Raw genomic sequence first — 24,083 nt, 5'->3', positions numbered from 1 at the left:
TTTTGAGCTACTAGAGCTGGTGTAGTTTAAGTAATAGTTGTGGAATAATGTAGTTACTCCAGGAAGCTTAGAGATCACCTGGAGATAACTGTAGGAGTCTGAGACATTGCTGCTCACCATAGAAGACAGAAAATAGTACCTTAAGAATAGAAGAGTGGAATTGATAGTGAAGTTCACGTATTTTGTAAACAGTGCATCTCTGTCACATCCATGATGACTTACATTAACTAAAATGTTGGTTTTGTGTGTGTTTTCAGTGAAAGAGTTCCTAGCCAAAGCCAAAGAAGACTTTTTAAGAAAATGGGAAAGCCCCCCTCAGGTATCAATCATTTAATTATTCAATAATTTTCTCTATTGCATTTTTTCATAATGTGCTGTAAATGTGTCATCAGTGTAATAAGCAGCAGAGAAAACTGAAATATGTTAAATGCATTTTTCAAAAGAGTTTACAGGTTGAATGTCAATTTTGTCACTGAAGTTCATCAGGACTCTCAGATCTTCTCTAGACTGAGCTGATGAAATGGTTGTACTGAGCAACTGCTTTCTCTTGCAGTGAATTATGTTTACCATCAATATGGCAAAACTCAAAATCTACGGTCATGTTTTACCTGGCTCTTCATAGCAACAACCACTGGCAAATCTGTAATTTACCTTGCTGTTATTTTCTTATGTTATTAAGAAAGAATATATTGCATGAAGCTTGTGGGCAAGCTGAGAAATGTGAGAGAATAATCTGCTTAAACTGTGAAGGGAGTGGGCTTTTTCATGGAACAGAGTTATGGGGAGAGTGGAAAGGGTGGTAATATTATATTGAATCAGCATTAGAAATGCTTTGGTAATGAATAGCTGAAGAAGTTCTGTCAGTGATATGTTTTTCAGACAATATGTACATGGTTTGGTTCTAGGATTTTGCTCTAATTTTCTGCTTTGTGGAGCATTGGGGGTTTGTTTATCTGTGCCTTAAATTCATGATCTACTTACTCCTAAATATTCCTTCTTACTAAGCATTTGTCATCTGTGTAGAAAAATTATTGAAATGTTAATAAGTCTTTTAAATTAAGTCTTTTTTGTTGTTGTTTTAACGAGTGCAATGTAAAATGTAAAATATCTTATTAAAATTTGATTGGCATGACAACATTTAACAACACTTAAGTTGCCTGTATTTTGTTGCCTCTTGATATTAGATTGTAAATAATATCATTTTATCCTCGTATTCATAGAATACAGCTGGCCTAGATGATTTTGAGAGGCAAAAAACTCTTGGAACAGGATCATTTGGGAGAGTTATGATGGTGAAGCATAAAGCCACAGAACAGTATTATGCCATGAAGATACTGGACAAACAAAAGGTTGGTGCGATTTTTACTGTGTTTTTGTGGTTCAGAAGGGTTTGATGTAGACAAAATTTGGTAACTGTGACTAAACTGTTTCTCTTGCTTGTACAGTTGCACAAATTTGAACCTTAATGTGTAATTTAATAAAGACTCCTTTATAAGGCTACTTAAACTAAACTTGATAGCATAAATTCTGGCATTATTTTTACTTGTGAGAGCTCTTCTCTCTTTCAACTTTAGCATACTCCTATGACTGTTTTCTAACTTTTTTTTTTCTTTAAGACAGAAAGTACCAACTTAAATTGAAAAGACTTCCCAACACAGTGCAAATGAAAGGCAGCTGAGACAGTTTCAACACTATATTCCCTTGCTATGGCTGATGAAATTCTGCAAGAAGTCTCACTGTAAAACAGGGTGTGATGGGTGTGAGCATCCTGTGCCTGTGGGAGAGCCAGTTATCTGACTTGGAAAAATGAACATTGGAAAGCTGTAACTAGAAAATTATCTGGCAAAAAAAGAAAATCGCATTTTAATGATTGTAGTAGATTTACAGTAAAACATTCACAGGCTTAAAGGTATTCGCAACTAGTTATATTGGCTCTCCATTAGAAAGCTAGGTGGCTTCTTGTGTGCCAGCAGAAGGCTGGAGTGTTCCACAATCAAGTACACAAGGCAATTATCAGGTCAATTTTATTCCAGTGCTTGGGCTTGAACCAGGCCTTGGGCATTTGAATAACCCTTGTGTGCAAATTTTTGTGACATCTGGTCCTGTGGTGCCAGGTGTTATGTGTATGGCATACAGCCATACTGAGCTGTTTGTCCCAAGGGAAGCTTTTCACAACCTGCTGTTGTCCAGCTCCTTTAGAATTGGGGAACCCTCTTGCAAAGAAGCCTTATTGCAATGTTTTTCTTCTGACTCAAAAGACACATAACCATGTGTGGCACGTGGAAACATTGCCTCTCTAGCCCAGCCACATTGCCCTTGGGATTTTTAGGCACAGAGAAATTAGTCACTTCTTGCTTCTTGTTCCAGGGCTGGCTGCATTGCTGCCCTCTGTTACCACAGGGAATCACAGGGAAGTCCAGCTGCTGTTTTACAAACAAGAAAAATGGTTAGGAGCTCAGTCATTTGAGGGAAGGGTTTGTTTTGTATTTTAATTGCAAGAACTTCTTCTTGGTGGTGGTTTCCTGTCTGTCATCCCTTAACACAGCTGTATTTCCTTATGGAAATTTCTGCCAGTTTCAGTAAGTTTCTGTGGAGAATTTATGATTTCTTCATCACAAAGGACAGATCTTCTCAGAAATATTCAAAGGAATATTGAGCAGGATGGATGGCCAATGCAGTGCTATTTGCTTCAATCACCCTCCACTTATTTAACAGCAGAAACTTCAGAAAGTGGTTAAATCTTGTCTAGAAGCTGAATGCTTTGCAGTATCAAACTATAACCTTAGCTTGCTTTTTTTGGTGGCCAAAACAATTCCAGTAGCATAGCTTTTTGGGGACAGAGGGGACACTTCCCACGAATGAGCTGATTCATGGTACTTGTTTTTTTTCCCTGCTGTAGCTTGTTCATATGCTTCAGTGCAGATTTTTTATTTGGTCTATAAATTCTGCAATTGAAAAGAGATTTAATGCTTTTAATTCACAATTTCTTTTGTATGACATTTCTTTAAGGAAAAAAGCCACCTTTTTAAATACTTTTTTCATTTAAAGGATAGTTAAATTTAAGCAGTGTTTTAGTGCGGACTGGAGTAACGTGCGTTATCTGTTATTTATAGCAGTTGCATTTGCTTTCAAGACATGAGATAACAGGCTCAATTTCATCAGCCTTCTACATCTTTATGTTTCCAGTGCAGAAAATAAATGTGACTTTGTCATTCTCAAAATAAGATACAGATTAAGATACAGGATTAAGTAAAATGGGGTTTAGCATCACGAAACAAATGGCTGATTCCTGAGAAGAACAGTGATCAGCAATCTAACGCTCGCTGCCTTCCTGGCAGCTTAACGCTGTAATGTATTTCAAAAAGGTAGCATTTAATTTTTTAGTTCTGTCACCAAGCAGTTTGGTGTAAAGCAGAAAAGCAAAATTCATTGAAATATCACTGAAGTAACTGCTCATCAGAATGGGAACTTTGAACGTATGTTTTCCTTAGTCTTCTCCTCACTAATGTGTGAACTCTGTAAAGTAAATCAGTTTACTCTTGTTCACTTGTAACAAAATTCAGAATTAAATTAGTCAGAATTACTGGATTTTTACTGAGTTGTCTTGCTGCAGACGTATCTCTGCTACAAGAACAAGGAATTCTTATGGACATATAAAAAGATGTTTTCTTTACAGATCCTTATACTCAACAGGTAGGAAGCACTACTGTTTTCTGAGATATCTGCAGACCCTATGACATAAGTATTACCCTTTAGAATGATTAAACTTCTCATTTCTTTCAGATTACTTTTACTGTACCAGTAATATGTTGTTTTTTTGGCTATCCGTAAAGATATGTGCTTGTTTTCAAGTGACTATGTTACATGGAAAAAATGCATTGGTAATTATAAAATGCCAGAGTCTGGAGATGTTTTTTGTTTTTTTGTTTTTTTTTTTCCTCTACTAGGTTGTCAAACTGAAGCAGATAGAACACACACTGAATGAAAAGAGAATATTACAAGCAGTGAACTTTCCTTTCCTTGTAAAACTGGAGTATTCTTTTAAGGTAATCATTACTCTGAAAGTAATCCTCTGAGTTTCTGGAAAGCACACAATCAAACTTTAGGAAAAATTGTAGTTGTTAAGCAGCTTATTTGTATGAGATTGTTACCTGGGGCAGGTCTTAGTGACAACCTTAGTGAGAACCTGGAAATTAGCTTTTAACTCTGAGACAATGTGTGCTTGTTGGTCTGTAAAGAATTAGTGTTTTGCTAATAGTGATGTGTGTCCTGTGAATATTTACTACTTTTAAAAATTATTTTCATTTTATTATATAATTTTAAATGAGCAGACATTCTAGCTTAATGTTTATGACTTTGAGATTTGGGGATGGGGCTATGCGAGATGAGAATATTCTAGACTGTTGATTACAGACTTCTAAGAGTACAAGTTCATAGCCTGTGGTCAGCATCTCACCCTTTTCTCCTTTATATCATTCTACACCATTCTGTGTCAGGAGCTCACTAATTATCTTTATTAAAATTGATATTAAAACATAGATTTATTGATATTCTGATACTCCTTTTGTCAAGTGTCAGCATTTTTCCAAACGTTTTTACTTGTGTTACTTTTTATTTATTAAAGTCACTGGATGGCTGCAATTTTTCATTTTCATTCTTCAATAAAATATACTGTACCTGGGAACTATAAACCCTACAGCATGTCTAGTATGTATTTATGTGTATTTACTTGCTTCCTTAGGACAATTCTAATTTATACATGGTAATGGAGTATGTTCCTGGTGGTGAAATGTTTTCACATCTAAGAAGAATTGGAAGGTTCAGGTAGGAAGTCTTAGTGAAACTATTCCTTCAGAAATAGTTACACTGCTGATCTGGGAAAAGAGTTTCATAAAATGTGTTACTATTAATGACAAAGGTTTGAAGGGGTAAGTGCATTTAATTTTGCCTTCCTTTAGTGTGGTAATATATGCATTGAAAAAATTATAATTTTCAGTTAGTTAATACAGGTATTAGTAATCTAGCCATATTAGAATCCAGAGACTGTTTTTTTCTCTATTTTTTTTTTTCCATTTTTATGTTTTCCTGTAACTAGGAATTGATATGCACATTGGCACTGAAACGGATTATGGTTTCTAAAAGTAAAGTCTAAAATCTAAGTTTTTCTAAGCTCTGTGCTGTACAATATAATTATCTTGATTTGAAAGTATATTTTAAATGCAAAATGCAAGAAATGAAAGTGTCAGTTCTAAAATATTTACTGCTTGTTTGTTTAGTGGTTCGGGGAGGTTGTGTTTGATTTGGATATTTGGTATTTCTTTTTGTTTTTCTTAGTATGCAATAAAAAAAACTAATTAAAAGATTATACCATCAGTTTCTGGTTATTTGGTGGCTGTTTCAGTATCTTAGCGTTGCATTGATTTACTTAATATTGTTTTAATTCTTCACAGTGAACCACATGCACGGTTTTATGCAGCTCAGATAGTGCTAACATTTGAGTACCTCCATTCATTAGACCTCATCTACAGAGATCTAAAGCCTGAAAATCTTTTAATTGATCAGCAAGGATACATCCAGGTATGGTAGTCTTCATATACTTGGGGAGTGCGCTCACATTTCACAGTGCAGAGTTAGGTAATTGTAACAAATATGTTTAGAATAAATGAGCTGGTTGGCATGTTAGCATATATATTCTGGGGCATCACTGGTCAGAACTTCCTGTGACTGAAACAAAGTATATACATGTTTACTGCCTATGCTTGACAGAATTGTCAGGTTTTCCCCTGGGGTTTGTGGTGAGGAGGAGGTGATTATATGGCCCTGTTCATCTGAGCTATATTATACATCTGCCCTAAAATGAGAAGGTACCCTACAGCGTCTGTTTCTCTGTGTTATCGATACAAGCAGTTGAGGATGATTAGATGTCAACATCTGTAGTATAGTACTTAATTTCAGGCAGTAGTTAATCTCACAGCCTTGGAAAGCCCATAACCTTCACAGCAATTCAGATCAGAATTGCAGTGCTGCAAATGACTTCTGTTTTACAATAGTTTCTCAGCACCTCTTCAACTTCCTTTTAGCTTCTTTGCTTGTGATCAAAAGGACAAATGGGAAAGTGATACACAACAACAAACATTCTGCAGTGCCTTGCAGTTCTTAGACTGTTGAAGCTTCTCTTTCCTCATAGCATCACCTTTAGCCACGACCAAGGCTAACAGGGAAATAAGTAATAAAAACATGGAGAGAATAGGAAAAAACTCTTATCATGAGATTTTTTAACTGTACAGTAATACTGCATGGAGAACAAAATAACACTGTAGGGAGAAGGGAAGTAAGAATTTCATTAATGTGGTTAAAGAGCACCATGAACATAAAGCTGTGAGTGTCTTCTGTAGCATTGTTGGCTCTCTGTACTGAGCAGTACATTTTTTTTATTGATGGTGGGCAAATTGCAAATGCTGAGAGAGTCACCAGTCAGTCTTCCTATGGCAGGTTCCTTAGTTTCTGCTACTAAAAGAAGGGAGTTTGGTGTTGATATGTTCATGCTGCAGCTCCAACTAAATTTTGTTTAGAAGCGCTGTTAATTTTTTTTATTATTATTATTATTTTTTATTTTAAAACAGTTACTTATTTGACCCATGCCTGTGATGTGTTTTACACAGATTAATATGCATTCACAAACACAGCAGTGATTCTTTGCTGACAGAAGCAGGTCTGCTAAGTCAGCATGTTTGCTCTCTCCATTCAGTTGCTGTTGTTTCTATAAAAAATGAAGTAAAAGCTGCCATATAGTTGGCATTTAGCTTGTTTGGCTACCTCTGTGTGACCTTACTGTATCAGAAACATTGGCACAAGTTGTTATGCAGTTAGTGATACCAAGGAGAAGGAAATAAAAGAAATGGATCCTCAAATAAGCATAGACTTGATAGGTTGAAATTGGTCCCAGAATTTCAAAAGTAACCTGCTGACTTCCATATGTATTCTGCAATATGGTCCAGGAAAAATCCCAGAGTGAAAGCTGAAATAGCACACAAAGCTCTGAAAACTTACTGCAGAAAATATGACAAGTAGAATAAAGAATCCTTAACAGCCAAGAATTTGTCATTCGTGACTACAGTTGCAGCTACATTTTCTTCACATACACAATCTTTAGATGAGTAAATGGATTCTGGTGATGATTTCAAAGATATTCAGAACCAGAAGTTACTGGAAGTCCTTGTCTGCGTTGTCATATTCCCACACTATTTTTTCCATGTAACCTTTATATGATTCTGCTATAAAAACTTCCCTAAGATTTTCTGGTATCTTAACCCCTTTTGTGATTCGTTTGTTTGTCAACTAGGGGAAAAGATAAGTATCTTGTTTATATTCACATTCTCAGAACTTTTAGTGAGATAAACAGTTGGATGTGAAAAGTGTAAGAAAATATATTAATATTTTGCAGTACTTACAGATGAGGGAGTTGCAGTTCCTACTGATTGTTCAAATTCTAAGCAGAAGTTGTTTGTTTTTTTTTGAGGGAGGGAATATTTATTTTTGTGTTGTTTATTTTATCTTTAGAAAAAAAAAAAATGCAAGTGAATTAAAACGATCAGACAAAAGTTGCCATGTAGGAAGGATGCATGTGACTGTGTGATAGTATGTGATCTGACACGTAACTTTTCCCCATGTATAAAATCCCCCTCCAAAATATTTCAGAGGTACTTAATTTTAAATTCTGATGCCAGGTCACGGACTTTGGCTTTGCAAAAAGAGTAAAAGGAAGAACTTGGACGTTATGTGGGACTCCAGAATACCTGGCACCTGAAATAATACTCAGCAAGGTACTTCAGTTCTATAAATGATAGTTGTCAGTCATATATTTTATGTGATTTAAAGGTATCAATTAGTTATTAATCTCTGAGGGATGAACAGTTGCTGGTAGTTGAAAAATCAAATTACAGACAAGTTTTAGTGAAGTATACAAAATGTAAGTTCTGTAGCAGAAGTGTTAACAGACTAGAAGAGGAGCTCCAGAACTGCATAATGGTTGAGTCAGTAGTCACTAAGAAACTACTTGCAGTGTTTTATGTTTAAAGCAGTGCACATGAATCAAACATGGAAAAACACCAGTCTTGCACATAAAGTGTATGCAGTCTAATACTTGGACACTATTTGAACATAGAAGAAATCTTATTCAGAATATAGCTATGGTATTTGTTCGTGTTTTGCAAAAGAAAAATTCTTATAGTTCATGGAACCATTCATAATATTCACAATCATGTTAAATTATGCATTGTATAATTTAATTAAATACCCTTTGCAGATCTTTAAAATTAAACAGAGAGTGTTTTTACTTTAGGTGAATGTTTTGGATATCCTTGGCTTTTATGATGTTAGCTAAAGCAGCAAAGGAAGTTGCAGTGCCTTTACTACCAATTCTCCATAGTTGATTTTTCAAGAATAACTGAGTCTTGACCTTGAGCTTTGTAGAAGATCTCAGAGGAGGGAGCACATGAAATTGATGAGCCTGGGAGGAGGTTCTGTATTTATATATTCTATATGTCCCATTGGTGTAAAGAGATCACTGAGAATCAACACAAGAATTTGTGCAAAGTGTTTTGCTTTCATTACAGTATTGCTGTTAGAATCTGAGAGCTTCGATTTGTTTTGAACTAGGGTTTATTAAATAAATAAAAATGTATTTTTAAAATATTTTCTTTCTTTATGTTGCATAGATATTTGTATAGCAAATGTTAAACTATTTTAGAAATGGTACTAACAGCGTGTTTCTGGTTTTATCCAGGGTTACAACAAGGCAGTGGATTGGTGGGCATTAGGAGTGTTAATCTATGAAATGGCAGCTGGATATCCCCCATTCTTTGCAGATCAACCCATTCAAATTTATGAGAAGATTGTGTCTGGCAAGGTAAGTAAAGGCTCTGTATGATTTCTCAAGCACTGTTTGTTTTTCGCTGTATATGCAGCACCTGATTTTTATGTGGAGTTGATGCAAAATTCACTGGACACTATAGACACTGATCAATTTGGAATGAATCTAGCAGTGGGCTGGAACTGGATGACCTTAAAGGACCCTTCCAAACCAAAACTTTCTATGAATGTGGGAAGAATTTGTAATGAATACTTCTTGGGTACAAGCATCGTGACGGTATAAGTAATAAAAGCTTTAAAAATCCAAATGTTTGCAGCCTGTATGGTTTCCTGCCATCAGATTTAAAATGCATCTTTTTAAATTTACTGTCACTGTGGTATTATACCATTCTATGCTTGGGTAAAAATGATCCAGTAACTATTAACAAGCACTTTCCAGAATGTTGTTTACCTAGCTATTTTCTTCATAGAAATATCTTTGTAGCTTTTGAGAAGCTCTAAACTGTTTCCATAATTCCTAGTAGTTTTCTTCTGTAGCAACTAAGTGCTGTAGTTTTGATGGTTTTTTTGTTTTTGTTATTTTTCCGATTTTATCTATTTTGCTTTTCATTTTTTACTGTTTATCATCTAATCTGTTAAGTCCACAAGTGGATGGCTGTGGAAACAGCACTGGACTTGAGCACTGGAAACTCTAGTATTCCATTCTCAGTTAGCAGTATATTTCCTTTATAACCTTAAGTTAATAGTTTCATTTGTTATGCATTTAGTTTGTTACTTAGAATACTTGGTGTACATGGATGTTTTTATTATCTTTTTTGTCTATATATACACTCAGAATGTGTGTGTGTACATATTATTTATATAAATTGCATATGTGTAGTGTTTATGCATGTAATTTAAAATTTCGGTCCTAGAAATTAGTTGAGAATGCCTTGAAATGTGGTTGTATTGCTGTGAAACTGGTTAGTAAAATTTAGGTTTAGCTTTCACTTCATTTTTATATTAAATTAATATTTTCCCCCCTACTCGATCAAATCTAGAAACCTCCAGGTCAGAAAATGATAGATGGGCAAGGTACATACCATACAATGCTATTGGTAAAGACTTTCTGAAGCAGAAATACATGTCTCTGTTCCTATGTTACTATTTTTTTTATGGTTAAAAGTAGAATGGTAAGTGGGCACCAATGCTTCTTTTTGTGTGAACATTATTTTAGCTTATACAACGGAAGAATCAAATCTGCATATAATGTTGTGGATGTGTATTTCAGGTAAGATTCCCATCACACTTCAGTTCAGACCTAAAGGATCTTCTAAGAAATTTACTCCAGGTAGATTTGACCAAACGATACGGAAATCTCAAGAATGGTGTAAATGACATAAAGAACCACAAGTGGTTTGCAACTACGGATTGGATTGCCATTTATCAGAGAAAGGTAAGACTTCCTGAATCAAATTATGACTGATTTATGAGGAGTTGAAGTCCAGTTTCTAATAATTTTGTTTATTTTTGCCTTCTTAAATGTGCAATTTTTTGAAATGAGAAAATGTGAAAGTAGTTGAATATTTAAGACGGAGGAGTATGTATTGATTTAGTTGTGTTTGTTTCTTGTTGCCATTTTATCCTGGACCTCCATATATTCCTGTTGTCTTAACACGTGTTTGTGCTTTAGTCTATTTCTGGAATATCTCAGAATGAGCCATCTCCTGCCTCTCTTGCTTTTTATTTAATCCCTTCTGTAATGGCATCTATAAATACTCCTCCACAGCAGTGAGGAATCTGTTTTCCTTTCCAACTACTTCTTAGCTGTGCTTTACGGGGGAGAAACTCTAGCCAAAGCTGAAGTACCACTCTCTCTGCTGAAATGGTATTCTCCCTCCTTGCTCTTGTTCTTGCCTTACCTATGACTGGAACAGGTTCAGATATTGAGTGTATCTACTGGAGGTATTTTCATTCTGACATTACATTGCAATCAACTGTGGTTGCATAAGCTGCAGCGATGATAAGAGACCTTTTGAATCCTGTTTTATGATATTTTTAGAATGTCTCTCTAGACCTGCTTGACCAACATGAAATCTAATGTGCCATTTAAAAAGTTGGTGCCCGGTATGCATGATGAACTTGCATAAGAATGAAAGTAAAATAGAGAACTAGGGCTATTTGCAGAGCATGGGGAGCCAGTAGTAAACCAGAGGAGTGCAGTAGTGCTTCCAGGGATGAGTAAGGCAGGGCTGGGAAAGGATGCTGGGGAAAAGAGAAAGGATGACTGCAGTTCAGCGTAGGTCTCTCTTTCAGTAGCTCCAAAGCTTCTCTCCCATGGAAGCTAGTTGAAGCTATATTCTAGTGCTCAATGTTGAATGTCTGTAGATTAGTGAGTTACTAGAAACAGATTGGTTAGAAATTATTTGTTCTTCTTTTTTTTTTTTTTTTTCTTCAATAAATGTCAAAAAAGACTAAAATAATTCTGTTGGTGCCATCCCAGAAGAATTGTGTGGAAGAATTGTTTAGTGTTCAGAATTCAGTCAGAAGGTTACAGTCAAGCAATAACAAACACTTCAAGGAACTGCTTACCCTCACTGAAATGCTAACAGTCTTGACTATATAGGCATGAACTTACTGCTGTAACAGAAGTATTTTAAAGGACAAACCTAGATACTAACAATAGTTTATAATAAGAAACTGGTTGTTTTGCTACAGAAACTGACAGTACAGTTGTTATGGTATTCGCTTATATATTAATTACTAGAAGACAGGATACAATTAAGACATCTGATATTCTTTGTGTTAAGTATGGATGTTTTAAGAAGACTTCCCTCTGCAGAACTGTAATTATCTGATCTCTCCTTTCTTAATGCCTGTTTACAAGATAAATTTAAACACCGAGTTTCATTCCATAGTATGCCCTTCTGGGACACCCAGACCCCATTATATTGAAGCATTATAAAATAATAGTATATTAAAAATTATATTATTATATTATTGAAGTTAGCATTTCCAGTGCAATGCTGTAGAAAACTACTTTTACAGAAACAATAAATATTTTTAAAAGGTGATCTAGTACTACAGGCAGAATAGCTGTTATTAAAGGACTGTGAAAAGTGATACAGAAGAACTTTGAAGCATCTAATTCTATAAAATAAATGCAGTAATTCTAGAGACTGAAACAACAGTGTATATTGTAATCTCATTTAAGCAATCATTGAAATACTGCAAAAAAAGGGTTATGCCAACTTCTCACAAGCTGTTAACACAGCATGGATTTTCCTGAATAAACCTAGTGTTCCTTGGCAGCTCACAGAACAGGAATAATGTTGTTATGCTGCAGTCTTAAGTAATACATTCAGTTACTTAATTTTTCAGATGAGATCAAATCACGTTTTCTTTATGTGCTTGCATGGCTGTTTATTAAAATACTGCCTGATAATACGGTTGTACTTAGGGCCAAACAGGTATTTTCACTATAAAACAGCATTATCTCCTGCAATCTCTTTTTAGCTATTTCCTCAGTGAAGATAATAGGAAAAATGTTGTGAAATATAGACACAAATAGCTGTCTGATGCATCTCATTTGAACACATTCATAACTACAGCAGTAAATAAGATATTTATTGTTCTCCGAGCTTTATTAAAAGGCAGTAATTGAAAATAATTTTGAGAAGACATAAAAAGAGAATTCAGATAATGGTAAGCATATGGCTTAGCTAGGTATTTACTGAGGCTGTGTATATTTACAGAATATATCACCTAAATGGATACATTGTTTTAGGAACAGTACAATATGCACCTGACAACTGTAGCATGGTCTGTAAATGCAGAAAGCTTGAGTTATTTTCTGGCACTCACTCTTCTTGGGAAGCTCCTGAGAGAGATACCTATCTGATCACTGTGCATTTCCTAGTTTTGCAGGTTTAAATTTGCATTAAAATAAGTAATATTTTTTGCATAAAGATGGATATATTTTCTAAGGTCAGCATCAAAATTAGCAGATTCTGTCGGCTTTAAGAAGCAGCAGTATTGAGAATCCTGGAAAACAACTGTTTCTAATATATAAATATATATTATACTACCATTCAGTTGGCATAAGATGCACAGAACTTCAAAGCTAACAATATGTTTGTGGATTTGAGAGTATGTGCTGCCTGTCTTTACCAGGAGGATTTTTACTTTCCAGTAAGAGAAGAGGTTTGAGTTAAATATGCTTGGCAGTACGAAGCAGAAATGAAAGAATTAAATTTGTTATGAAATGGAAGTATTTTTAAATTCCTATTTGTCAATGAGATATTAGACTTTTCAAAAAAAAAATCTATTCATTCATCTAGACCTGTATGTTCTTAGGCTGATTTTATTCATTTGCCACAACCTTTAGCTGGTTTACTATACTATCTACTTTCTTTGCAGGCATTGAGATGTAATGGGACGAGCCATCTATGCCTGTTATCACAGTGCTAAATCTAAAGTTATTAGACTGATAATATTTAATGTGGGCTTTTTGGTTTTTTTTTGTTTTTTGTTTTGTAAACACAGGTGGAAGCTCCATTCATACCAAAGTGCAGAGGCCCTGGAGATACCAGCAACTTTGATGACTATGAAGAAGAAGATATTCGTGCGTCTCTAACGGAAAAATGTGCAAAAGAATTTGCTGATTTTTAGTAGGAGTAAGAGGACAAGATGACATCAGGGCTCACATTGGGATCTTTGCACTCTGTTAACAGATGAGGTGGAGCTGAGACCATCATATGTCAAAACAGTTACCTAGTTACTTCATTCCACAAAGCTGACTGAGGTCTTTATTGCCATCTTCCATGTGTGCGGTTTGCACCAACCCTTCTAACTAGGCACAATTAAGCAAGCACTGTTTGTGCAGTAACACAGAATAATAGACCACTTTCCTACTTAACTTTGGTTTCTGTCGTTCTTTGTTTCTGTGTATTGTTCATTTTTCCCCTTTAAAATGAAGTAGTTTTTTACCCAAGAATGCTCCATTTTATTTTGAATAATGTATTATTTGTGTGAGTGAAATGGAAGGTGTTGCGGCTAGTGTGATTTAGACTGAAGTGAAAGGTAAATGTTGCTTCTAGTCTGTGCCAGCCAATAATTCTTGTCTGTCTCGTGTCTGATGCTACAATTTATAATAATAATAATTTTTTAGTAGCTCAGACTAAACCTAGCCAACATTTTTAGCATTTTTGAAGGTAGTATTTATCGCCATATAAATGTCTGCTAAATTAACTTAAAAATGTTTCTTCCTGGAGACTGACCAAAATTCAGTAGAATCAATTGGGTGGCTTAAGTAGGAGACAGTAGCTAGACCCCGTGCCTTGGTTTTCTACATCCCTGTGGTTTTCATCGCTGCCTCCTTCCTTTGTATTTCCACCTAGGCAGTAGGTCAGTTGCCATAACCAGACTGTACCATGAAAAGCTTACAGTCTCAAGAGAGGGAGTAATTCCACCTGGTCTGGATTTTGGACCATATTTAACCAAGTCAACTAACCAGCATTTCAGTTGGCCATATGAAATGACTTTAAGAACATGAACCCTAAACTCTTAAAGGAAGTTTTGGTCAGTATTGTAGAGAATGACTCATTTTGGTTCTTTCTTTCTCTTTTGTTTTCTTTCTTTTTTAGCCAATATTTGGGCTCCCAAAATATTCCTGGTTTCAAGCCTTTTTTGATTTATTTTTTTTTAAAGGCGTCCTTTAAAAAAACAAAAGGAAATAGAAAATGGTGTTAAAGCAAAAAACCACAAAAAGTAAAATGTGCTCTGCCATTGGCTTCTGAAAGGCAAATGGTTTAGCAAATGCAAAATAATGTTCTAAATGCATTGCTGGAAGAACACGGTTATTTTTTGTTAGCTGTTAAGAATAAGAGGTTATTGCCAAGTTTTATTCTGGTATACTATATTAGTAAACTGAGGATGGAGTACTGCTACAATCACTTTCTTTTTAATTACAGCACTTCATTCGTGAAGAAAAGAGACAAAGTTTAAAAACTGCAACAGCTGGTTTTGTTTTAGTTGCATTGTGTCTTCATTTCTAACCTACTTTCTTTCAATCAACCGGAATGTATGGTCACACAGATATAAGCGTTTGGGCTTAATTATGTTTTGTATACTCTCACCAACTGACTTAAAAGATATTGCTGTCATGTGCTAGCTTTGGGCACTTTTACACGTTTATTTCAATGTTAATAATCAGTGGCTCAGCACTTTTTTGGGGGTTGCTTTTAAACTTATTCATTGTAGTTTTATTTGTACACTTGATTCTGGCTCTCTCGATGACCTGTCTTAAAACAGCGCATCAAAACACTTTAAACTAGACTCATACGTCATGACAAATTTACCTGCATACAAGGACGAATTGTTTTTAATAAAACTGAGCTCTATTGGTACATAGCCATTGTATTTGTGTGAATGTCAGTGAAAATAAGCCACTGACACTCCTTCCTTTTAAACTGTATGACACTCCTTTAAGAAAAGCCTTTGTAGACATTTTACAGAAGAGTTTGAGGCGTACCATCGAACATTCTCTATGTTTAGGTTGTTGAGCATTTTTGCACAACGTCATTAGGAGGCTGACACTGAATGCAGTCTTTGTCCACCCATATTTACATATTTGCAAGAAAAGTATAAGATACTTTGCTGTAGCAAATTTTATGTAACAAAGATATATCGTCACAGTAATAAATTTAAAGAAATCCTTTGTATGAAAATGTTAAAATCTTTTGTATTTCATTTAGACCAAGGACATGCTGCTGTATGCTAGCTGTATGCGATAAATTCTACAGTAACTTTGTTGTCGTTTATGAACTTTAAAAGATTTTAATAAATGTTGGAGATCACAATTTGATTCTGTTATGATTTTAATTTTTAGTCATTGCATAATTCTAATAAGGTTCAGAGATTTTCTGTTTTGTAAAATACTGTAATCAATCATCTTGTGTGTACAATAAGACAAAAGTCTAGGAAATTGGTTCTGACGTGTCTGTCTGATATCCAGATTAAATCTACGTGGGCATAAGTGGGAAAGTCATCTTAATGCCATGATATTATGCTATTTTTTAATTTTATGAGAATCCCGTTAGAAAGTAAAATACTTTTCCAATATGGCATAATAGACTTCAGTATGGAAATGAGATTCTATTTTGGAAAAGGAGGGGAAGTGTGCAATTTCCAAGGCATTAGTGACTACATTTGACAATGTGAGTATTATACAACCCTCTCATTTAAACACAGTCATAAAATATAACTGCAGAATATTATGTTACCTGTATTTAATTTGAAAAATCATTTTCACAATATGGAAAAATTGTATATCTATGACAGTAGAAGCTTGTTAATTTTACACATTTGAGGAATTAAGTGTTGAACTATATGGTATATTTTAATTGTACTCTAGTTGTATGTAACTTTCATTTCCAACATAAAGGATTGTATCTCATTAAGTAAATTGCTTTTTTATTATCTTGTCAGTTGCATTAAAACCCTTATTTTTAAATCCTTTAAAGTATTTTACTAATTTTTGCAAATAATTAGATGTTTTTAAGTGCTGCAATAGTGTGCAATATAGTAAACATTTATATACAGAAGTGCAAATTAAATTATGTACAACTCTCACACTGCTTCTTTGTGAATCAAAATGTTGTATGATGAGTCATTGCATCTCACCACACGCTGCAACTAGTGTTTGAAACAAGATGAGAAGGTTAGGACCCATACTGCACATACTAGCTGGACCCATTAAGATTTACACTAGTCAGGATGTTTGGAGAACGTGGTATGGATCAAAGGCGCTAAATGAAGTCAGTGAGTTGGACTTCTTAGACAATCAAAAGAAAATAAGGTGATCATTATCAGCAATATTGTTGGTCTTCATATTTTCACATTCAGACTTGATGCTTTTTATTAAAGATAATTGCCTGTTTTTAAATTGTCTGCAGACCCCGCTGTACAAATTTGTGCTGTGTCTCATTGTGCTGTGAACCAACTGATAGAAGTAAAGACTGTTAATGGTCTTGGCACTGTCTGTCTGGAGGCTTTTTCTGCAAGTGTTCTGAGAGGCTCTGATACCTCCGTCTGTAATGCAGCTCCTCTTCTTCCTGCTTCTGATCAGAGTTTCAACTCTTTGCTTATGCTGTGGTATGCCTACTACTGTGGTTTTGTGGGTTTTTTGTTTTACTTTGTTTCATAGTCTAAACCAGTTTTAAAGACTTGTCTGCTTTTTCTAAAGGTAGTCATTCTGCAGTTCCTTAGATGATCTGCTTTTACTAAAACTCTCATGCAAAAGCAGCATGTCCAGCAGTAATTTGAAGGTGTCATTGAAGTCTGTTCTTCTGATTTGCTGTACTTACAGGGGAGCTGACCCAGATGAGAATTTGGGAAGATTCCAGTCAATAGGAAACCAGTAAAAGCATGATTTTGTTCTGGTGATGGGGTGTGTATGGCTGATCTGGATGTCTGACTAAAAAATGAGAAAAAAATTGTTATGACCATAGCAAATGGTTTCCATCTGCTTAAGTATCTATAGGATAGTAAATGTGTCTTCTTACATAGTATTTATATAGAGTTTTTCTTAGAAGGACAAGGCAGGTATCTCAGAAGAAGACCTCAAGATAGCTTATTTTCCTAGCTTTTGAAGTTGGTGATGATTGATTAAATTTGAGGTTTAGTCCCATTTTTATCTTCTCTCAACATTTGCTTGGTTTTTTCTTATTGGGTTTTTTTGTTTGTTTGTTTTTGTGTTGTTGTGTATTTTTTCCAGACTACTTAAACTTTTCTTGTTTACTGTTATAATTCTCTACTATTTCAAGTTCATACCTAAGGCGGGTAACAGCCATTTGAGGCTTCCATTAAATCATTTGGATGAGCTCCCAATACACGACTTAAAAGCTAGAAGTTCCTTTAGGAGTCTTACAGTCTGGGTATCTTTTTCCCTCCCTCAGAGAGTCAAATACAAATGTCTTTGCAAAAATAAATAAATAAATAATAAAAAAAAAATTTTTTTAAAAAAAAAAAAGGAAAGAAAAATGTTGTCAAAATTTGTCATTGTTTTAAATTTCAAAAGCAATTTCTTGCAATGTTGCAATTTCCACCCATGGTGCTCAGGTTGCCATGTTTCAGTTTTTATAGACAGTGTGACAGCAATCCGTTATCAAACTGCTAATTTTCTTCTTTGTGTTGAGAAGTAGCCTGTATAAGAATGATACATCTTGATAAATCTGTATATATATCTATGATGTATCAGTGCAGATAACACAGTTCACCGAATAGATGGACGTGACTGCAGCACAAAAGCTCCTTAGGATGAAAAGTTCTTCACTTAGTAAGGAGTTTGACAGAGAACCATATTGGCAGTTTTCCTGTGCTAGGAGACAGAAGCTAATCTTTTATCTTTGCTTCCAAAATGCTGGGAAGGCTGGAAAGAACACTGTCAGGGTGCATTTACCCAAGTGGAGCAAGGTCTCAGCAGCCTCATGTGTAGCATGGTGCGTTTTGAGTCCATCTGGTTAGTTTGAAAACTCCAGGAAAAAATACTGATGAGTATTTGATGATATTGAGAAAGTGCTGGCAGAAAGACTTGATCCTTCACCTCAACACCAAAGTACTGAATTCAAGAGGCAAAGAGAGATGGTTGCCCCACCAGTTTTCTGGTAGCTGGAGAGAGAGAGAGAGAGAAAGACAGACAGAGAATGGCCTCTGAGCACCACTGATGCTTGATGTTTTATTTTTGCTTATTCTGTTGCTTTCTTTGCAATAACATCATAAATAGAGAAAAGGAGTGAAATGAAAGCATTTGTATTATGTAAATGACTTGTAAATAGAGAACATGTAAATGGCTTATAAATTACCTATATCCTACAGGTATACTTCTCTACATACAGCAATTAACCTTCGTGGAAATACATCTTCCATAGCAAATAGATTCGGTAATCCAGCTCCTACCAGTCTGTAAGGTGGTCCTGGTTTTTCACTTTCTTCATATTACTTAGAAAATAAAAATGTGTTCTTTTCTTCCTTTCTGCTCTTCAGTTTGGTTAAAATTACTTTCTGAAGTTCTTCTGTCATCAGAAAACCCTGGTGGCAGAATCAGCCTGAGGGCTATGTGATACGGGATCTATATAACACTAAAATTAAAAAATGGTTAACATTAGCACGTTGGTTCACACCGGGAGTGTGGTTCTGAAGTACACTTCACAGGTGGCCCCAGTTACTATGGCATGGTCTGTGATCATAAACTGGAATTCTTATGGATTAACTGGAACATGTACTTTGAAAGCATGTCTAAGATGTGTCAGCTGCTACTAGAGAGTTATGTGTCAGGTTAAGCTAAGGCTAATACAAATATAGCCCTTAAACATCTGTATTGCGTAGACATTAGGGTGTTTGTGCTGTTCTGCTTTGTAACTCCAGACCTACAGGACTCTACTGATTGTTAATGAACACAGCCTGGGTGGCCATAGCCCTGTTTCCCCATTTGTGCCCTGCCAAAAGGGGAGGGCAGGCAGTAGGATGCGTTGCCAGAAGCCTTGGGTCCTGCTGGGTGCCAGGGCTCCCAAAGCTTCTGGTGACCTGTGGCTACAGCAGGCATTTGGAAGTGCCTGAGAGAGCCACGTCACCAAGGGGGAGCTGGAAAATAGCCCGTGTTGGAGCACCTATGGGCAGCAGGACCAAGATGGCTGCCCTAGAGCTCCACCTAGAGCTGATGTAGCCTGGTGGAGGATTTCGATCTGCTTCAGGGTTCAAAGGAGCTGGTATCTGCATGAGGGGGTTGTTTCATCTCAGTCCTTACCAGGAAAGTTTATGCTGGGAAATCTGACTTTTCTTGAACTTTTTATACTCCAGACTACAATGAAAATCTGTAAATTAAAATGGATCCTGATTCCAAAATGCTCCGTTTGCATTCACTTGCTAGTAGGTGGCATGTGGAAATGATGTGGATCAGGACGTGTGAGGAGAACAGGCAGCTTGCATAGTGCCCATTGGCAAGTAGTAACAAACAAGAAATTTGGGTAGGAGCATTCAAATAATAATAAGGTAATGTATGCAATAACAACCATGAGTATCTGTAGCTTATCTATTATGTTTTGCTTTTAAGTCCTTTATGAATTAATTAGTAACTAATGCTTGCAATGTTTTTAACTGGGTTTTATATCAGTAACAAAGAAACTTTTGCCACTGACTTGAACAGAAGCGTTTTTCTGTATTATGTGTCTGTACCAGCTGCATGGAAACTCTCCTGAAAATCCAGGACCTTTTAATTCTCTTCTAATTCAAAGCTATGGCCAGAGCATTTCCTGTTTTAATAGCACCCAGTGCCATTTATTTATTACCTGCACTTGAAATTTCAGAAGTCCTGTGCTTCAAAACAAAGATTTTTCATAATAACATCATTTCTAAACTGGTTCACTAAATATACAGCATTAATTTAAAAAATGTGTATCTTCTCTATTAGGGAGCTTGACTACCAGTCCAGTTTAGATGCATCTCTGTGTCACCTCTTCTACTAATCAGAGCTGTATTGTTTAAAAGCCAAAAAAAAAGAAATCCCAACACATTGTCCATAGTTTTTCTGCATGAGGTCAGCACCAGAGCAGCTGGAGAGAAAGTGAAGTTACAGCAACCGTGTTCTTCAGGGGGTCTCAGCTCAGAACCCATCAACAATTCAGTAAATGTATATTTTTAAAAGGTCAGCTTCCCTGTTATTTGCTTAGGGAATAACTTCTTAATGCCATGCCTGCTTATGTTCACGTGTGACTATCTGCATGGTTTGGGTTTCACTTTATATCAACAGAGGGTAGAGAGGGAAAGCAGGGTCCCCTCCTGCTGCTTGTTTGGGTGCCCTACTACAACAGGGGTTTTCCATTCCTGCAGTCACTGGTGCTGTTTGTGATCGCTGTCTGCCAAACCACGCGAGCATCCCTTTGCCTTTTGTGTTATCACACAAACTGTAGGATTGCACTGATTGCTTTTAGTTTTCTGGTAGTTCAGGGCCTATGGAGCCTTGAAATTCTGATACCAAGATGAGTTTGTGACCAAGCCTCTGTTCTTCATTATGTGTGTACCTGGTCCTGAATCTTACTGACTTCAGCTTCTAAGAAAGCCTTTTGATGGGAAGGTGATACATGAATGTTACTTTGGTGCTTTTATGGGGAAGTTAATGACACCTCAGAGAGCCTGTGAGGATCCAACAGAAACCTTCATTACGTGGGCAGCTGTCAATAGCCTTGTGTTGAAAATGGGAAGGCTCAGCACAGCTGCACTGGTATTCTGGGGGAGCTGCATGGACCTGTAGGTGTGCAGTTTGCCCTGTCACCACTGATTGCCAAGCAGAGCACGAGGACTGCAAGGTACCACTGTTTGGCTTTTGATGGTTTCCCAGTCATAGATGGGCTTGTTGCCTCTGAGGCAAAAAGAAAACCCTCCCAATAAGTGGTGAGCAAAGAAGCCTTCAGATTCCTAGTCTAGTGCCCATTTCTTCACATAGTATTTAAAATACAGTTTAGATTTCTGCTTGTGTCTTATTGACACGTTTCTGCCTATAACTGATTTTTTCTCCTTCTTGTATTGTTCTTCTTCATTTGCCTCATTTCTTACAACCAAACTGTGACCATTCAGATTTCCTATAGATGTAACCGCTATTTCACCAAGTTACCTACTCTTACGTAAAATATCTTTATTAAGCTGGATTTTATAATGCTGATTTTTCAAAGGAATAATTTTTAAAACCTGCTTACTACATTATCGCTAGCCAAGCAATTATGTGTGACAGGGCTGTGTTTTATACATTGATTTCTTGATATAAAGTACATGCTTAATTAGCAAGTACTTACATCCAGATAGTAGCTTTGCTGAATACAGAGTAGTTGCCAGAATTAGAAAGAGCACAACAAAACAAGTAGGGCAGGAAATTCTAAGTGAAGTGGATATAATTCACGTGCAGGGAGATTTGTTTAAGCAATTCAGCTTTGCAAACCACAGGAAACACTATCAGAAAGGTGCTGCTGGTCTTGCATTGTGGTGAGAGTGCTTTTGTATCCATGTGTGAGGAAGGCGCAGTTCCAGAGTTCCAGTCATCTTGCTGGAGATTTATATGTTTACAAAAAAAAAATAAAAAATAAAAAAAGGCTGAATAACATTTACAGTATAAAAATGCGCTGGCATAGTAATGCAGGGCATTTGGAGGATGTGTTCCTAAACTGTACTGATGGAGTTAAAAAGCCATTACTCAATGAACAAGTGTGCTTTTTACTCACGCTGCATCACGCAGCACAGGCTGTGGGAGATTTCTTCCCTCAGGAGAAATGGGCTGTGCAGATAGTGCATACGTAAGGCAGTGGAAAGCACAAATTGCTGATAGTCCTTGTCCTCCTCTGGAAGCGCTGCAGCTTACAACGGTGACAAATGCAGTGTAAAACAGGAAAAGAGGACTATGTGATGGAAAGTAATGCACTAATGGAGCCTTCCTCTACCTATTGTATTTCCTGATGTTAAGAAGCTATAAAAGGGAGGTTCTTAGTGACTCCTGCTCAGCTTTGTTCCCACTGAAATTCATGGTTGATCATCAATAAAATAGAATCAGAAGTTTTAAGGGTCTCTCCATCAGAACAAAACAGGGGGTCTCACCATCCTCCTCCTCCAAGCATGTATCAGGGGAGTTACCTGTGTTAGAAGCAGTGCTGTGTTGGCACACATTGCTCGGCTGAATTCTTGGCACAGGCTTTCTGCCTTCCCACACCTGCATGACACCAGTGCTAGTTTTGGCCTTTTGTTTGGGCTTTGGTCAGAGCTTCACAGCAATGTGGAAAGGCTTGTCCATGCAGAGAACTCTGGCAGGTCAGAAGTGGCAGTAAGGAAGACACAGTAGCAGGGCTTTTAAATTACCTTCCTGGCCAGCACAGGAACAGCAGAGCTTCACAATCAGACTCAGTGTGCATATGGGAGCTGGGAACTACCCCCCACATCTCCCCTCCATGCCTGGGCAGTAATGGCAGGACTTGCATACTCCCTCCCAGGTAGAGGGGCTGCTCTGGTACTGGGCTACTGCAGCACTGAGTTTTAGTGCCCAGTTTTTACTGGGTAAGTCTAAAAGACACATTTTTTTTACTGACAGAAATGTGTGTTTTATACAGGTGTGTGACCTGTTCTGCTCCATGTAAGGCTGATTTAGCACTCCTGGCTTTCCTCCAGCTGAAAGCACAAAATTCCTTTGCTGCTTTCTCCCCTAACCTTCCCAATGTGTTTAGCTATGTTTTTACACAGTAAGAAGGATCCTAAAGGGACCCTTCATTCAGCTCTGGGAGCGTCAGAGTTTGGTGCTGTCCCATGCCAGCTGTGTGATGGGTCTGCACACACAGCTGTCTCAGCAAAAAAAAACCTGACACTCTGCAGTATCCAGAAGATAAGATCATTGTGTACAATAATCCGCACTGACTTCCACGTTTGAGAAGCGGCAGAAATTCAGTCAGGCAGGGCTGACCCCCAGCATGGCTCAGCCAGCGCTGCTCCTGCTCCAGTCTCATGTGGCCTAGACACAGTTTTTGCTAGAAGCGGGATGCAAGTAGTCAAACAAAACCCTTAATTCACTTTCCTGCATCGTTTCCCTCCAGATATAATCTCGCTTTAATTAAATCACCTTACCCCAAGGAGCAAAAATGCAAGCAGCAGATCATACTCTGCACTGAATTCTTCCACAGCCTGTTTTCTCAGACTTCCTCTCTTTGCTGCTCAAGGTCTTTTACGCTGTGTGCCTTGTGCCAAATGCTCCAAAGACTAATTGAGAACATGATGGAAGGCACGGGAGAAAGAGAGTAAAGAGCTGGTCTATATTTGTAGCTTCAAATGTCAGTTCATTACCAAAGTCAGAAACCAGCTGATGCAGAAAACTTGTTACGGCCTTGTTTAGAGTGCTTATTTCTCGAGAGACAAAAAAGAACTGCCTTCTGTGATTTGTACAATGCAGATACGTCACGTTTTACCGTATGCACTGTGATTTGAGGTAAAGAGGGTTTTCTTTAGGGTACAGAATGTTCAATACTTTATTTGACTTGTTTCTCTGTGTCTGTTTAAAATCTGAAGCAGTGAGGACTTGCACTGCTGTTAGTTTTCACCACTCTAATCAACAGTCATCACGTTATTTGCATAGCTTTTGTATGCTTTGCTTATTTGTTTGGTTAAGGCAAAATGAAATGCTCAGGGGGGATTATATCTACAGGTCCATG

At 36.7% G+C, this 24,083-nt stretch overlaps 1 protein-coding gene across 2 annotated transcripts in view; it reads left to right on the top strand.

The window, feature by feature from the left end:
- The window catches only part of PRKACB (protein kinase cAMP-activated catalytic subunit beta), a 63,507-nt gene extending 46,621 nt beyond the window's left edge, over positions 1–16,886 (top strand). For both annotated transcript variants that reach the window (XM_072342946.1, XM_072342945.1), the window contains exons 2-10: positions 258–319; positions 1,221–1,349; positions 3,948–4,046; positions 4,742–4,824; positions 5,451–5,577; positions 7,728–7,823; positions 8,786–8,908; positions 10,142–10,306; positions 13,396–16,886. In XM_072342946.1, the coding sequence (XP_072199047.1) occupies positions 258–319; positions 1,221–1,349; positions 3,948–4,046; positions 4,742–4,824; positions 5,451–5,577; positions 7,728–7,823; positions 8,786–8,908; positions 10,142–10,306; positions 13,396–13,521 (1,010 nt within the window). In that variant the 3' untranslated portion in view covers positions 13,522–16,886. The remainder of the gene's footprint in view (positions 1–257; positions 320–1,220; positions 1,350–3,947; positions 4,047–4,741; positions 4,825–5,450; positions 5,578–7,727; positions 7,824–8,785; positions 8,909–10,141; positions 10,307–13,395) is intronic.
- The last annotated feature ends 7,197 nt before the right edge of the window (positions 16,887–24,083 follow it).

The sequence above is a fragment of the Excalfactoria chinensis genome, chromosome 8 (genome assembly GCF_039878825.1).
Source record: "Excalfactoria chinensis isolate bCotChi1 chromosome 8, bCotChi1.hap2, whole genome shotgun sequence".
Lineage (NCBI taxonomy): Eukaryota > Metazoa > Chordata > Aves > Galliformes > Phasianidae > Excalfactoria > Excalfactoria chinensis.
Note: the sequence above shows the minus strand (reverse complement) of the source record. Positions and strands in the feature narration are given on the sequence as shown.